Genomic DNA, 17,599 nt, shown 5'->3' with positions numbered 1-17,599 from the left:
ATTAATTGTGGCTTTGAGTCTGTAATCTCTGCCATTGCACCCACCTGGTGATGGTAAGAAACGGAATTTCTTCATTCACAGTTATGTATCTCTGATTACGTGAGTCCACTGCTTGACAGAAAGGTAAGGAACTAGGCCATGCTTCCTAGAAGACACTCGATGTGCCATAATTCAGATCGGTGCATCAGTTGTTGGCAATCAACTTCAAATTATCCCAGCGTATACCAGGGACTCATTGTAATGCGTGCAGTAATTACCTGACCTGGCTTCTTTGATTGCCAACAAAACAGTACACTGCACATATCAAGAGTCCATGTGACTAAATGTTGATGTCGAACACTGGCATGAACGCTTGTGGATACTGTGATAGAGCCAAATTAATTTTTAAAATCTAGGTGAACAAGCAGAAAAGGCCGCTTAGATGCAGCTCCAATCTTTTATTTGAAAATATGTGAAATCCGTAGAACCTCTCTCCCATGTACTGTTAAAAACTGGTCTACAGCAATCATTTTACCTTGCCTATTCTTCAGATGCACAACTTGTCTTCCCCACCTTGTGGAGAACAACATTCCCCACAATTGCAGGGGAATGTGCCTACCAAATGTGCCAGGGAAATATTTCTACTAAATCCCTGGGTACAACTCTACCTACAAGGAGTAAATGGCATATAAGCTAAGGCAACTTTTATAGCTTCTCTTTGTTGGGTAAGGTTTTTAATCCTGCATGGGCTTGTGCTGCAACAATACCTACAGCTAGACCTCTAACGGGTTATTTGCATGGGTAGTTAATGTTTTTTTTCCACAGATAATCATGGTAAATCCCAAGGCAAGTTACACAGACACAAAAACCCCACACTGAATGATATACAGAATTTCAGATATCTAGCTAGGTTGTTTTGCATTTTCTGAGATAGAACTAAGAAGTTCAAAACTAGATATAAAGATCTTAGTATGTGAAATTGTGACAAAACTTGCTTGATACAATTTAGGAAAAACACTAGTTCACTTTTTAACAGCAGAAGCTTAATCAGTACAGCTCTATGACCTGAGTTTTGCTCACTAGAAAATTAGCCAAAACTTTGTCTCAGATCAGCTGTTTACTTCTTAGATCAACTGATTCTCTTTTGTATGGGAGGTAGACCGCACAGCTGGGAAGCAGGCTCCTTGCTAGTGAGACATGCTCAGTTCTCAAGACAATTAACCACCACAGGCACTATGTCAGCTTTTGGTTGGTGGCTTGACTTGACACCATCTTCCTGACTTGCTGTTATTCTTTGGACATGTCAAACACCTGCCAGGTTTCTCGACAGACCATTTTGAAAACTGAAGAAAAAGGTTACTTCCTGCACATTGTCAGGTCTTTTTCAGTTTGGTCAGTTCATCCCTTTCAGTAGCACATCTGTGTGCCTGTTCCCTTTGCATAGCATCACCACTTTCTGGCAGTTCTCTGAACAGCTCTGCACTGGGAGTGAACCATTTTACTGAGCAGGCCCAACTGGCCTTGGCACCCACGAGAATTTTCCTTCAGGAAACTGTGGACAGCAACTGTGTGCAATAAAACAGAGGCCGTTTCTTCAAAACAAAGTATGATTTATTTGCCAAAGCAGGCACAGTTCTCCAAGAAATGGATTGAAGAACAGCCAGGAGACCTATGTGCATGGTGTCTTACCTATACTTTGCATTTCCCTCAAGCACCTATTTTCACTCTGGTTTGTTTCGGCTGACCCAGTTACAGCCTCTGTGGTTCAGACCCTGACTCTCAGCAAGGTGAGGTCAGCCTGCAGCAATTTCTCTTCTCCTTTCCTGCACAGTGGATCTTTTAACCTAAAAGTTCAAGATTTTAGCAAACAGCTGCGTAATTGGGGCAGAGTGGAGGAGTTAGCTTTTCCACAGATACTAGTAGAGCTCAAATGTTCCTTGGGATGCTTCTTATCTAGGCAATTGGTTGCTTTTTACATTTGGTTCCCCTGACAGCTCCATTTGATCTACTTCCATTGCAAATAACCCCTCCTATATCAGCACAAACTGAGTCACAAAATAACTAAGCAATGCAGGTTCTTCCCAGTTCCCCACATTATTAGCTAAATAAATGACTTCACCATCAGAAGCTCTACTCCCAGAAAACTTTGAGAAGACAATGGAGGAGAAACAGATGCAATTACTGAACTTAACTACCTACTCTGCTGTCTAGATGCTGCAACCAAAATCATCTAGAATAGAAAGCCAAAAACGGCTCTGTGCTCTCATCTCCAGATTGCATCATAGATCTTTGTCACAGGAGGCAAAACAAAGAAAAAAGTTTGCTCCAGCCTTGGCACAAAACCATCTGCCAGCCACTGTCTACAAAACCCCTCAATGTTCCTTGGACACATGTTCTTCAGATGTAAAGGAAGAAAATCCTGATACACAGCTATTGTATTCTCTCTCTTCCTTGGATTCAGCTTTTGCTGTCATAAGCAACTGCCCGGAAGGATCAGAATTTGGCTCTCATTAAACACAGCAAGCTATAAGGGATATAACTATGCACCATATAGAAAGTTTTTGAGAAATCTGATGACATTTCTACTTTTACCAGTTACCAAGGGCATGAGTTCTCAGATGTCAAAGTGATACGACGTCTTTAGCACATGAAAGACAAAGGCTGCATATCCACACTTGAAAGGACAGCACAGCAGTAAGAAAATCATACTCTGTCTTGGACAAAACACTCATCTCTTTTATTTTCATAGAAGAGCTATATAATAAGAAATGTACTCTTCTGTCATTGCAAAGTCAAAACTAACAAAAATCACTGTCTTGAAAATGAAAGACAGGCAGAGGTTTTAGCAGAATACATCTGTATACCCAGCTTACTTTCACGGCCTGAACTGGCTATCCAACTGTTTTGAAATAAATCCCCAAGGATATAATAAAGACTTATTTTAATGAGTAGACCTATGGATCCCCTCAGAGACTTCTGCAAGAGTAGTGCAGTTGGAAGAACAAGGAATTTGGGAAGACCTAGAAAACAATGGCATGAAGTATTCTTAAATATCCAGATCCCATGTTTTCTGTTAATTGGTGAAGGGGGTGATCAGGAGTATTATTTCTTCGTAACTTGTAGTCTTAGAACCATAGACTATCTCAAGCTGGAGGGGACCCATAAGGATCACCGAGTCCAACAACCTGTCCCTCACAGGACTGCATGAAACTAAACCATATGACTAGGAGGGTTGTCCAGTCACTTCTTGAACTCTGACAGGCTTGTTGCTGTGACTACTTGGGAAGCCTGTTTCAGCAACCAACCACCTTCTCAGTGAAGAATGTTTTCCTACTGTTCCATCTGAACTTCCCCTGACGCAGCTCCATTTCCTTGTGTCCTAGGGACAGCCACCAGAGAGAGGAGAGCAGCACCTCTCCCTCCACTGCCTCCCTTGAGGAAGTTGTAGACTGCAATGAGGGCACCTCTCAGCCTTCTCAAGGCTGAACAAACCAAGTGACCTCAGCCACTCCTCATAATAGTAAGCATAACACAGAAGTAATTTTTCATGTGCAAAATAAGTGCACATCCAGATTTCTGTTTGCATGAGGATGTAAAGTTCCCTGAAACGCTGATTTACTTGTGCCATTTGTATGACTCTGTGGAATTTTTGGTGCTCCAGAAACAAGACTTTTTGACTACTTTTTAACGTTAAAATTAGATTTTTTTAAAAATTATTCTAAAGAGGATAAGAAAGCAAGGTTAAAGTTTATTTACACATTTATGGTTGCATCAGCTAAATCACGTGTTGGGAAAACTACATCTGCTTTTGTTCATTCCTTGAAGTTCTTGGCTCAAAGTCTGTTCTTGGATACTGCAGTGTAATACTGGGATGACTCCACTAAGGCCAATTGATCTGCTTCTCTTCATCAAGAAACACAGTCTAACTCGAGGTTAGGAAGAACAAGTTTTGATCAAAGAGATAAATGAAGTTACTCCAAAAATCCCATCCAGACACCTAAGCATTTAGCCATCTGGGAGCTGACTGACCCATAGCTGACCACAAAAGTGAAACATGTATGCATCATCCAATTGATAAAGTTCAGCCAGACATTAAAACAACCTCACCATTTTATTGACAGCCTCAACAGGTGCAAAAATGTGTAAATGTACATATTACACAAAAATGTGTAACGAATCAAGGCTTTAGGAGATGGTACTGAAATGAGGAGAGAATACTTTTTTTTTAAATTTGCTTCAGGGTCTCATATCTGATCTTTCTCAGGTTCAGCTTGTCTACAGGACATTCGGTATTATCTCAGATTCACAAGAATGAAAAGGGCATGAAAATGCTTTCTGCAATTATATTCATGCTCTTGATATTCTCTTTTAAAAAAGGTATTGACTATCCATATGGTTGCATATATGCATGGGCATGTTTTTATCTTAATAGTACGTTTTAAGAGCCATTCAAAGGTTTGAAATACACTCTTGATCTTTGATTCAGTTAGAGAAAATGGTGCATGTACCTTTGCTGGATGAAAAAAAAAAAGATGTGTAGCTAGAACATCTTATAAATGGCTACAAAAGTACATTTACCTTTTTTAACTTTGCTGCTCCAGCACCAGAGCGAATGGCCTCCATTAGGGCTTGCCTTGCGTCACCAAGGTTACCTGCAGCCACGGCAGAGGATTTCGGAGCTGCTGCTGACAGCTGAGTGGGAGGTGGTGGTGGCGGCTGGGCAGGGGTGGGTGGGATGCAAAGCTTCTCTGCCTGAGGGTCTTCTGCCTTCTGCAAGGACAGTTCTGCATTCCTAAAACTCTGCAGCTCTTCGGAGGCCAATGAGGAGATCTGCTCATGATGCATTTGAAAGGAGGTGATTAATATCAAGCATGACTAAACCGTAATTATTTGCCATTTGATGCACTTTCAGTACCCCAATTTTACTTTGCTTGAATGATGTAAAACACAGAACTTTTATTTGCTCATGGGGTTGAACATCTGTTACTACTCTCTCACATCACTCAGCTGGGCTGATTACCAGCATCAAGGATTTGGCACTGACTCTGTCTCAGAAACTTGATCTTTATTTACTGTGAGCTCCAGCATCCTGTAACTCTTCTTGGCATGTAAGGTAAGAGAGAGAGCTGGACTTTGTATTCATTTGGAAACACGCACGAGGGTTTTGGAATCAGGAAGATATATTAAGGCTTCAGTAGCCACCCAGGAATCTCATTACTTTTTGCAGTCCGGGCCGCACAGAAATAATCCCAGATGACAGGGAGGCTCTTCTAGATCTGAGCTCTCAGACATGGCTTCATTGAAATAAATGTCATTAAACCTAAAGTTTCCAGCCATACTTAAAAAAAAAAAAAAAAAGAAAAAAACGGGGACCAGAGAAAACTACTGAGAACAAAATCGACTGATTGCTCTTTCAAGTGTGGTTCTGTGGAATTTCTGAAACTCAAATTTCTGCACGAATTATCAGCTTGGAAACTCATCGTACTTTAAATGAATGCAAGGGGAGGAGACAATCTTTCAGAATAAGCCAACTTTTCTGTCAACTGTCTCGACAAATATTTTTGCCATTAAGAACATTACCAGTAATAATCATGATAAATTGTTAGTAATTACAATGATTTGGTAATTATTAGTAAATTCAACATCACGTGCCAAATGGGAGGTTTTCGAGTAGATGCATTAGCTCTGCATTTCTCAGAGAAACCGAGGCGCAAAAATTAGCTAGTGAAAAAAGAAAAAATCCATCTCCCATCAAATAACCCACATTTGGAGAGCTCCTATATTCTATTCCTTCACTGTACACACACACACACACACACACACTACATATATATACGTGGGAACAATGTCATGTCAGTTAAACCATGAACATTTGAGATAACATAAAAGGGACGCCACTTTCATCATAGCACATCCATGTCTCGCCCTGTACACATACAAACAGGGTGCTTTAATGAGCACAGGTGACACGGTGTGAAAACAAAAGCATACGGTTTCCAGGCAACTTCCTTTAAAATGATGGCAAAAGCTGCTGAAGTACTCTAAAAAGTCTCTGTGATAATACACCACCACTTCATTGTCAGAGCCTCTACTACACAAATTTACATGTATTCCCAATGAATGTATAATGTCTCTGTGTGAAGATGGCTGTTACCTAACACATCGTGCTCTCAAGCTCAGAGGAAGCTGTACCCTACCTGCAGTAAGAGCAGTCATTCCCTAACAGGCAAGAGATTTTTTTCTATCTAATGCCAGCTATCTGGATATGTGCTAATGGCCCGAGCCACTGCACAAGGGAAACAGGACCCTTCTTGCCACATACACATCCTTGGCAGGATTACTGAACTGGGCTGAAAGCTAAGGCTAGAACGATGCGGGTTTTGGCTATTAGCAAGAAGAGATGCTTTAATGATTAGATAAATCTTTCAGACAGAAGGAATCATCCTGCTGTGGTGAAAGTTAATGTTCCATCAACATCAATTACCGGCATACAACTTGCATGCCCCAGCTCACGTTAACAGATAAAGAGCATGCATGAAGGAGCCCTAGTTTGTTTACTGGGATTGGATGCATACAGTAGGTAGTGCAAAAATATTAATCTAACTCCTTAAGTACAAAAAAACTCCATCTAAATGTGAAAATGATGAACATTCGATGTCTTCTATGCGCACTCCCTTTAACACATTTGGATTTCTATGTGCTTCCTTTTCAGCTAAGAGCACACCATTTGCAGAGGATAGGCTCAGACCTGCTATGCTACCTGTGCAAGTCCGATCTGGTCTTGTGTCACGTTAGTTCCCCCTCTTCTCTTTTAAGCACATCGAGTTTGTGGCATATCTGGGTTTATTCAAAACTCCCAGTAGGAACAGACTGCACTTAAAAAATCAGCTACCATTTTGATTTCTTACCTTTTTCAGCTTTGAGGTGCCACTGTGGCCTCTAATTGCTGCTAGAAGGGCTGAGCGCTCATTCTCTGGCTCAGCATACGAGGGTTTCCTGTAACTGCCATTTAATGCACTGTTTGAAACCTAGAATATGAAAAGAAGAAAGAAGTGTTATTAGATATTTACTTGGAGATAGTTTTGGAAACACTATTAAAAATATTTTTGGCATTTGTACCAGGATGTAAGCTCTGGAGATTAATCAGCCTGTCTTCTTTCCAGCCTGCTTTTACAACCCTTGCTCACACTGAACGGTGAGGATATGTGTAGGTAGTAACGCTGTACTTAGAGATGCACTCTCAGATCCCTGATCATGAAGTCAGTGGTAAACTAGTATCACCTAGCAATACCAAATGCAGTTTTCTTTCATTGCAGGTACGTACAATTTTCCTCCATGCTGTGTGTTCCTTTTTTTTTACATAATACACTGAAATGTGGGTTTGGCTCTCAGGCTAACCTCGGCTACCTCTCCTTTATGCTGTGTCTCTGCATCCTCTGCCTCTTCTAGCTAGTGCAGCAGCAATGGTGTTGCATAACATACAGGATGCACAGAATAAGCAGTGGCTTGGTCTGTATTTTGCCATTATAAATTTTTCAAATGCCTTGTATACTCCAGTTCACCAGCAACTGTACCAGTTATAAAACCTCTGGTGTCTGACAGGGTGAATAGAGAGCTCTGCAGTCTGACCAGGCTAAAAACGTCTCCACTTTACCTTTCTGAGTTTCTCCTTTCCCCCTCCTGTTTGAATGGCTTCCATTAGGGCACTGTGCAGTGATGTGTCTTTTGGAATGGGTTTTTGGATGACAGGTTTGAACTTCTTCTTTGGTCCAAAGATATTGGTCTGCATGTTAACATCCAGTTCACTGATAGCATTAATATCTGAATCATCAGGTTTTTCCTCCTGTTCTGACTCTGCGTTTGCTGCTGCAGCATTTAGCTCAGGTGAAGCTTTAAGCGAATTAACTTGCACACCATTAGCAGGAGGCCATTTAGTGACTCGCAAAGATGAGCTGAAAGAGGGTGGGACTCCTTGGAGATCAGGAGACTTGAGAGATGAGGCTGAACTCGTATGGGTCAAAGTCTCACATTTCTGATCAAACAAAAGACGTGTCTTTTTCTCTGCTATACTTTGCTTGCTGTTTAAATCATTATCATCTTCTGCACTGTTGTTATCCTTTGAAGAGGACTTAGTAAGTGGAACACTGGCATTCTTTTTGCAGAAACTCACAGAAGTTGCTTGATTTGGTGCCCTGATGTTAACTACTTTGTTTTCCCCACCAGAATTATCACCAGGTGTAAACCTGTGGGATGCTTTCTGACTGCAAGTAAAAATACTTGCAAGCGTTTCTCTTGTTTCTGCTGATTCTGTTTCGACAGGGCTATATTTAGCCACAACAATACATCTTTTTGGTGAAAATTCCGCTTCGGTTTTAACCTCTCCTGCTCCTTGCTTGTTTTCACCTTTCTCATGACATTCCATAGAGTCAGATTTAAAGGTAGTTATGTTGATGTGTCTTGCAATGGCAGAGGCAACATACTGACTTGAAGTTCTCCTATGTGGTTTTACGAATGGAAGCTCCAGCTTGTCCTTATTAACGGCTGGGGCCACTACTGGTGTAACTTGAGACTGTGTAACTGGGAGAGGTGGTGTGCTCCTTTCATTCTCAGACAGTCTTTCAGCTGCCTCAGTAGTAACAGTTTGTGGTGCTACAGGTTTTGGAGCTGTAAGACAGCCAGATTTGCGTTCATGTTTTAAAGTAGAGGATTTAAAGTTTGTGGCGACTGCTGACTTTTTAGGAAGATGCTCAGCGGAGTCGTCACTTTGCTTTTCCATAGAACTTGACCTCCAGAATGCCTTCACTTTCCCAAGACAAATTTCATCACTTTCATAAGTAGAGGTACCTGATATCTGCCTACTGACACCAGTGTTTGGGCCTATAAGGTTGCCTAGTTCATCTATCTTAATGGCACCAGTGGACAGTGAAACTCCTCTATCAAAATGTTTTATTTCAGGTTTGGGAGGGACAACTTTAAAGGTTGTCAAACCCATTTTAGGTTCGTAGTTTGTTCCTGAATTCTGGGCACGATGACACCACGTGGGTGTTGATGGGACTTCTACTTCCATTTTTTTTGCAGGTGGCCATTTGATTTCTAATTCTGATTTACTTTTTTTCAAAGATCTTTCCCAGTTACTACATTCATTAAATGGATTTATTTTCTCTTTTACTGTACTGATTTCGTCTGTGGCCTTGGAGTGAGATGGAGTCAGCTTAGATTTATATTCATCAGACTTGACACCATGTTTGGGGGAGGTTTCTAGTCTTAAGTTCTTTTCACCTCTTTTTTCAAAAGATGATGTGAGAGATTCAAACATGTCTCTCCTCTGTTCCACAGGCAAGTGACTGAATTCATTTTCAGATGGTTGCTGGTGTATTAGGTCCCTGGATATACGTACAGCTCCACCAGCTGTGTGTCCCTTATCAAAGGAACCTACATTGTTGGTTTTACTTGTAAAATTTGCTGTATTAACAGAGTCAGATGAGGTATTTTGTGAAATTCTTGTCTCTGTCTCTTGATTTGCAGCTGAGTTAGAGGTGCTAACTTCTGGAGGGTCATCTATAACTGTTACTGGAACAGAAATGGTAACATCTTGGGCAGTCTCAACTTTTCTTGTATGTGGACTCAACACTTCGTCAATGTACTCAGAGTCAGAGTTACTTATACCATCCACTGCTGTAAAATACACATACAACATTACTTTAAATGACAGACAGTACAAGCTTAAGTGAATCAGATATTTTAGTTGCACTAAAACTAACAGAAATATATTTATGCCTGTATTTCAAAAAAGGAGAGTCCTGTGTCCTTTTTTATTCTCTGGTTGCTGATTAGGATCAGCCAAATATTCCCGCAGTCCTCCTGCTTCAGCCAGTGGGAAACACACAAATGCAGCTGAAAGCAGAATTTAATCTATTGTTCATACCTTATCTTTGACTAACTTCTCTCAGCGATAAACATTTCACCACATGACTCCAAAGGAGAAACATTTCTGAGAAACAGCAAGCAACTCCAAATTATGTTTCCCAGACCTGGTAAGTAATAACAGCCCAGCTGCAAGGATTTCCTTGAGCAAGCAAACAAAGAAACAGTACTTGTATTTTTTCTCAGCTCTTCTCACCCTTCATTACCAGTGATTCCAGAAGCCTCATTGTGCAAGAAGCTTAACTCTCCTCTTAAATTTACTGGTATAAATCGAGGGTTACAATACAGAAGCTAAGAAACTGCAGTGTTAGAGAACTCACAGAAATTAAACCAGGATCAAGTTCACTGCAGAAATACTGAAATAAAGATGGGAAGTTTAAAAAATGTATTCAGTATCATTAGGTGATAAACATCAATAGAGAAATATTTGTATTCACTGTAGGAAAAAGAGGAGTACAATATGATATTTCAACTCTTCCCACTGTTTCTTTTCACGTTTTTTGAGTTTAAAATACATCTGCTTACGCAGAGGAGGCACTGGGTACAAAAACGTCCCCACGTCCCCTTCCCCCTTCACTTCATTACGATAATAATGAAACAAAACAGAGGCATTGTTCCTTAAACGCAGAGCTAAATTCACAACTCATTTAGCTTCACTGAAGCCAATGAAATTATACCAAATTTGGTCCATAAAAAGCATTCATAAATTGCTGTTCATCTCTTTTTGGTAGCAGACACCAAAATACAATGACAATCTGACAAGCAGCTTGAAAAATATTCAGTGTGAGTCTATAAAGAGCAGCTGTCCCAGAAGCAAAGGAAGCCCAGCCGCTTTGGGTGTACCACATTTTGCCTCACACCTGTGAGTTGTTCCCAGTGATCTTAGCAAGAAATGTGCAGCTGTCTCAGAGTACAGTTTGATTCTGCATCTCCTGCCTATGCCTCTCTCTTTTGTACTTCAGAGATAACACATTTCCCTACCTGCATCCAGGCAAGCCAAAGTCTGCTGGAGTTGTGCAGCAATGAATGCATCCTCATTCTCATGCTTAGTCGAAGTCATTTCTTCATCTTTCCTGCTAAACGAAAGAGAAGGAAAGGATTGAGTCTTCTCCTTTTATTGCTTTGTGTTGTTGCTCTGAAACGCACCAGCGTTTCAGCCCCTTTGGTTCCACTGGGGTTCTGAGACTCATTCCCCAAAGTATGAAAAACATGCAGCCTTAGAGACAGGCACCACCATAATGACATGTCCACAGCTAGGACAGATCTCTGTGGTGCCTGAGCATACTCAGTGTGCTGGTGATCAGAAGATTAGGATTAATAAAGCCTGTCACAAAGAAATGATCTGGCTTCAGTATGAGGTACGCATTTCAGCTGGGCTGCAGAAACGCAGCATATGTCAAGGCAAAAGTTTTGCATATACACACACCTTTAAAGCAGACCACTAGCCATTCTGTGCTCCCACTGTGCCAATATATTTGCACCTTAATTAAATAAAAATTGCATGGTAATGAAAAATAAATACAGCTAAGTACTCTTATACAATCACTCTGCATCCTGAGGGGAGGGAGGGAGGAGGAAAGAGAAACTAATTCCTTGAGAGCTGTTTCTAATATCAAGAGGCCCGATTTTGCCAGAAAATAACTCCATGATTTTTGATGAAGTTGTACAATGAACTAAACCAAATCTGAAATGAGAATGAGTGTCAAATGTTGTCTTGAAAGAAAAAAAGAAAAAGATGAAACTAAGAAAAATCCTAACAAAAAATAACTGAAATTAAAAAACAAAAGAAAAAGAAACATAGGGCAACCTGTTACTCAACAGACCTTCTGTTTCTTAGGAAGAAAAATCTTGACCAGCAGAGCTTTTCTATCTATATCACTGAAGCTAGGATTTCACATTGGGCAATTAATTTTTTCAAGCTACCCATTCCTCACTTGAATTGAAAACACAGTTGTCTGTGACACTATATCTAAGTTCTGCCCTTGTGATTAGCCTATTGAAAAAATAATTTTCCATTCTAGCCACACTTAAACTAACTCAGGCAAAGCATATCTGCCCTTTTTAAGATCAAACCACTAGCAGCACAGATACAGTAACAGATGACATAATTTTTGGTAGTTCATCAGATGCTACCTGAAAAATGCCATTTCCCTGCTGCCCTTTAAAATAAAAATTCAGGGATGTTTCTTGACTTTGACTTAAATTATGTCTAACAAGGTAGCTTCCTTTTTTGCTATTTTATTGTTTAATTTTGCCCTGGCTCACACCAGAGGCAACTGAAAGCACATGTTGAAATTCTAGGTATTTTATTTTACTTTGTTATTTATTTATTTATTTAGCATTCACTTCTCCTTTTTTTATATCTTTCATAGTAGTCCTGGAAACCATTTCTTCTATTCGCACCTAAACTGCCTTGCACTTACAAAGCTGTGCTCATGTACATGGGATCAGTGAAAACAGCAAAACGCACCTTCAAGGAAGACTTCCAAAACGTTTTTCACCTATACATCCTTGCATATCTGAACATACGGATAGGATGAACTCGAAATGGCAAGAGTACATATATGCCTAAGCAGTTTCCTAAACTGGGGTCTAAGAGAGAAATCTGTACTATTTGTTTAAATGCAGAGGAAAAGACATAGAGCTCTGCAAATGGAATACAATTTCTTCCAACATTTGCCATTGACCTCAGCTTTGACAGGCCCTGAACATTCCCAGAAGCCGGTGTGAACTAATGACGCTCAGGCTCAGCACACACACTGCAAGACTCATGGTAAATCAAGTTTTCCCCCTGATGGATTAAGAAAAAGGTGGCAGAAGTCAGTCAAAGTCTCCAGCAGAGGCAACTGGTGCTGTAAGACTGGAATCCTGAAGCAGAACTGTGCCCTGAAGCTCACACACACACAAATCAATGAGATTACTCACCTAAGCAATCTGACAGAAAGATTAAAATTTACTGCAGCATTTGGATTGGGAGAGAAGACTGGCAAACAAAACTCTCAACTAGAAGGTGGCAGAAAGAATGAACTGACTGAATTTCATGTTGTTTTTGCAATGGAAAGTTTTATAAAACTAATAAAAAATACTTGCTTTCCTCTGTACAAATTTTAAAACAATTTATTTGCAAACTCAGAGAGACCATTTTGATGGGATAATCACTCAAACTGTGCACCAGCTAAGCAACAGGTCTATCTAGCATGGGAGGCAAATACTGCTTGCTTCTTTACAAAGATGGTCTTGTGGGATAGGTGTAGGCAGCTGGAAGGAAATCTCTGACACACACAGAGATTTTTTTTATCTAAGCTACTGTGAAAAAAACGTTTCCAAAACCTTGAAAGAAAAATGAGTAAACCCATTATCTATCAGAGAACAAGATCTAATACCATGAAGGCCATGCCAGCTCACTGCCTTTTCGGCACCTGATTGTATCTTTCTGCCTATTGCCTGACTATTCTACAATACAGCCAAAATCTGCTTTATGAAGGTGCTGGGCTTTCTCAAGGAAATAACAGCAACTACTGGCTTGAGAATTTTATGGTCAATTTATCCAGGAAAACAATCCAGGTCTGGAACAGGGATTCCTGGACTCCAGACATGCAGTGTAAGTCCACTGCACTGACCAGCTCTTTTCTCATGTCAATCAATGGGAATCTTTTGATGATTGCTTATAGCAAGATTACCTTCACCTTGATGGGCACAACAGTCAGCAGAGGTTTCTTTAATTATCCTCTGTGCACTTACGCAATGACTATACATAATTTGTCTCTCAATCTCTGCTTCAATCTCCTTATCTAGACAACTAGGATAATAACATCTAATTCACAGAATTTTTCTGAAGGAAAGAGAATAATGCAGTAAAAATGAAAAGATTCTCTCTCATTTGCTCTTACAGAGGGAGCTTCAAAAAAGCAGACCTTTTCTTTTGCATTTCCAAATTCCTAAAGGCTTTTGTTCAATTCATCTCCAAATTCACCTACAAAGCAAGCCAGAAAGTACAGATTAATCACTGGCCTTTTCTTAAAATTCTTAGCATCAGGAATTTAAAACGTGATACGTGTTCTGTGAGGTGAAGGTCTGGTAGTTTCCAGTAGCTCATATGATTTATAAATATGTCTAAGATGACTCTTTCAGAGAACGTTATTTGGGAAAGGAGAACTAAAAGGCCTCTAATTCCTTTTTTTTTTTCATGGCCTTCTTCCCGTCTAACCCTATACACTTTTGTTGACAGTTCTGTTTTGGACAGAATCCAAGAAAAATATGACTTATTCTGATAACATGTTTTACATTCTGGATAAACATTACCAGTGGTATTTTCTCACACATACTTTTTTTGACTTAGGGAAGAACCTGATAACCTTTACGCTGCCTTTCCAGTAAAACATGAGGCGCTAGAATATATGGCACTAGTGGGCATTTATTGCAAGCTCGAAATGGCAAACATGCACAGCTCCTGGAAGCCTGTGCACTTATTCCTTATGCAGGTAAGCAGAGATCTGTGCAAGAGCACAGAAAACGCAGCAAAGTGACTACTAAACTACAGCCGTTAGTGCTGCGCTGAGCTCAGGCTACTGCACATGATTACTGCTCAGCAGTCATCTGGGTAGTTGGAGACAAAACGAAAGTTACAGCAGCATTTCATCAAATTAGTGCCACGGGAGACAGACACTTGTGAGAAAATTTACATTCTGAGAGAGAGGGAAAATTTTCTGATTAACCTAGCTGGAAATGCTGCACTGAAAAGAAACCCGCAGCAGTGGTAAGGCAATGGATTTGCAATGACAGAAGCTGCCATTTTGTTGTAGTTTGGGCAGCTTTTCCTGGGGGTCTGCAAATGATAAAGTGACCCAAGTCTCTCTGAGCACTTCTCAGGAATTCTGGCAAGCCTCATGTATGGTACCAGAGGTAGAGACCACAACTCCCACCATAACTGTTTAAACACAACACGGACCTATACAAACTGCAGAGAAGGGACCGAGGAAAAGATTCACTTATCTAAACTCGGGCACTTGGTGCCATTTGAAATGCTGTAGAATATTAAAGATATCTGTCTGGGGCTGGTAGACATATTATGAAAGATGGGGAGACCCAGGTCCTGCTGGAGCAGCAGCAGGAAAAAGAAAACAGCAGCAGACATCTCTCAGGTTAACTGAATGTGACCTGAAAATTTCACTCATTTTGCACTATGCTTGCTCTAACAAGAGACTTGTAAATGTGGCTCCTGTGAATTTGTTACTGGCTGGGGAGGAAAGATAGAGACATTGCAAATAACAGTCAAATCCAGACAGGCTCTCCGTGCAGTAGCACATACAGGGATGTAGTGACTGCTATGAGGTAGTTCAATGGACATCGAGAGCATTCAGCTGCTCACACGTGTTTTAGGCAGCTAACAGGGACTGACCAACATGGAAACTCATTTGGTTACTTTAAGCTGGACTTTGAACCATCTGGGCTCCTTTCTCAGCTCTGATAGTCTTCTCAGATTGATACTGAGGAATTACATTAACCTGTCTATATGTATCCCATTTGTCCTGTTCACAACGAATCCACAATGTTCTCCTCTTACACGAGTGCTGGAAAGAGAAACGCTTCTACCTTGTGTAGATATATATATAATATATATATAGAGAGATAAATACAGATATATATCAAGGTGTGTGTTAAAGAAGAGACTGATGCTGAATGATTTTAAGTTGCAGAAAGTATGACAAGCTTTTTGAATATAACTTGCTACTCAACAAGAGAAAGATGGCATTAAGTAAACTTAAGCTGTTTATAATATTTGGTTTTGTGAGTAATGCAGCAAAGTAAGCTTCAAAAGTGGAGGAAACTGTTTTCCAGATTAACCAATAGTTCACAAAATCTTAGGGAACGTTTTTCCCTTCTTTGCATTTCTTAGGCTAGATGACTTCTTTCTATTTCCTTCCAAGGAAGGAAGGCAACAATAGCATTACTATTGTAAGTGGTGGCCTTTCTGGTCACGTAAGCTATGACCTGACCAGATATTTTCCATTTCTGCTGCTTCCTGTGATCTTGAACACAAAGTTTTAATGTTTGAATGAGTAAAGCCTGTTAAAATGCAAAATTGTAGCCTGAACAACTAACTTAGGACTGGTTAGATAGCAAAGTCATCACTTGTTTTTGATGCAAGATTTCTGAAAGTGGCAGTCAACTAGGCAAAGGCACCTAGTTATATTCCATTGAATGCCAACTAACCTTGCTTTTCTTGTTCTTCAACAAGCAATAAAAAAAAGTTGCATATACTTTTGAGAGAAAGGTACAGGCAACATTTGCATTCCCTTTTTTTTAGTTTGTGTTCTGCTTCTAATTCTGTGGTACTTTATCAAACTTACGAAGGTCTCTCAACTGCATTTGTATCTGTGCTGAATAAAAATCATCAGAGACTGAATTAAACTATTTTCAAAACACACAGGTCCAGTAGTGCCTTCAGATATAAACACCTCACAATGAGAGATAGGAGCTTGCAAATATAGATGAGGAGGAAAATGAAGTAATTTTTCAGCAGCAGCTGGGTTTACAGTCCTTTTACAGACAGCCCTCCTCCATGGTTACTGGTCAAAAATCTAAACAGAAAGCAAAAGAAAATACTTGTGCTTAGTATCCCTTTGTGTTTTAATGCTAGAAATCTCCAAGCTACATACCAGGGTGATTTAAGCTTGCAGAGTCCCCTGACATATGTTGGTTCCAGGGTCCTGCTGCATAAGCAGCAGCTTGTAGCTGCTATACAGCTAGAAGCACGTCCCCACTCCCCCCTCCCTGCACAGGTCTCTGGCAGCAGCTTCTCAACGGGAAAGATGGCAGGCAGACAGCATTGCCAGAAATAGTCAGGAAAGTGGAGTAGCATGATTTAGATCTTCATACAGACACATCACCTGTGCAATATAACACTGCAGGTTAAAAGATAGCACAGTAAGGTTAAATAACTTCTCTAGGTTTACACTGAAAAATAGGAAACAGAGCAAGTACCAGAGCCTTTCTCTCCTGGAAGCTAGCACTACACCTTTAGCAACCCACGCTGCTTTCTAACACTGTAAAATATTCCACAGCTCTGAAGTATACGGCATTTTTCCAGAGGATGAATTTAACTGAAAGGTTAATCTGGATTCTTGCTTTATTACAACTGTATCTATTACTTAACCACAATATTGTTAGTGTCTTCCCTCCATGAAGATCTGCCAGCAGAAAAGTGCATGAGAGTATCCAAATTTAAAGAGTTTTCTGGAGGAAGGGGAAAGGGAAAGCCAGAGATAAGGAAGGAAATCAGCAAAACTATGTAAGAAGCAGAGCCTTGCAAATCTGTCAGACATGTGGGTCTTAATTAATTAACTTTTCATCCCTGAAGTCCTCCTTGTTGCTTTAACCCTTTCTCTACCTTCCTCCCCTTAAAACTACATTTCAGTTTTCAAAAAAGTAAAACGCATGCCTGCCCAGATAAACCAGAACCTATCCTACAGAGAAATAACAAAATAAAACTTTTCCATATTTCTCAGAGATAGTTACAAGTGACATGTAATTATATAGAATGTGTTTGCACCCAAAGCTATATATAATACATACATATATTGCTTTTTTTCATTAGTTTTTTCTTCCTGCTTGCCTTCTGCCACCCACTACTGTATTTTTCCTTCCTCCAACTAGTTTCATTGCTGAATTCTCTCCAGCTACCAACTTCTCTTTC

The 17,599-nt window shown here is 40.2% G+C and overlaps 1 protein-coding gene across 1 annotated transcript in view; it reads right to left on the bottom strand.

Annotated features, from left to right (window-relative positions):
• Positions 1-4,539: 4,539 nt before the first annotated feature.
• The window catches only part of COBL (cordon-bleu WH2 repeat protein), a 113,922-nt gene continuing 100,862 nt past the window's right edge, over positions 4,540-17,599 (bottom strand). Inside the window, exons 11-14 of the mRNA XM_010131870.1 lie at positions 10,873-10,979; positions 7,634-9,651; positions 6,888-7,007; positions 4,540-4,809 (exon numbers count right to left, since the gene is read on the bottom strand). Coding sequence (XP_010130172.1) covers positions 4,540-4,809; positions 6,888-7,007; positions 7,634-9,651; positions 10,873-10,979 — 2,515 coding nt within the window. The remainder of the gene's footprint in view (positions 4,810-6,887; positions 7,008-7,633; positions 9,652-10,872; positions 10,980-17,599) is intronic.

The sequence above is a fragment of the Buceros rhinoceros genome, unplaced genomic scaffold, assembly GCF_000710305.1.
Source record: "Buceros rhinoceros silvestris isolate BGI_N320 unplaced genomic scaffold, ASM71030v1 scaffold932, whole genome shotgun sequence".
Lineage (NCBI taxonomy): Eukaryota > Metazoa > Chordata > Aves > Bucerotiformes > Bucerotidae > Buceros > Buceros rhinoceros.
Note: the sequence above shows the minus strand (reverse complement) of the source record. Positions and strands in the feature narration are given on the sequence as shown.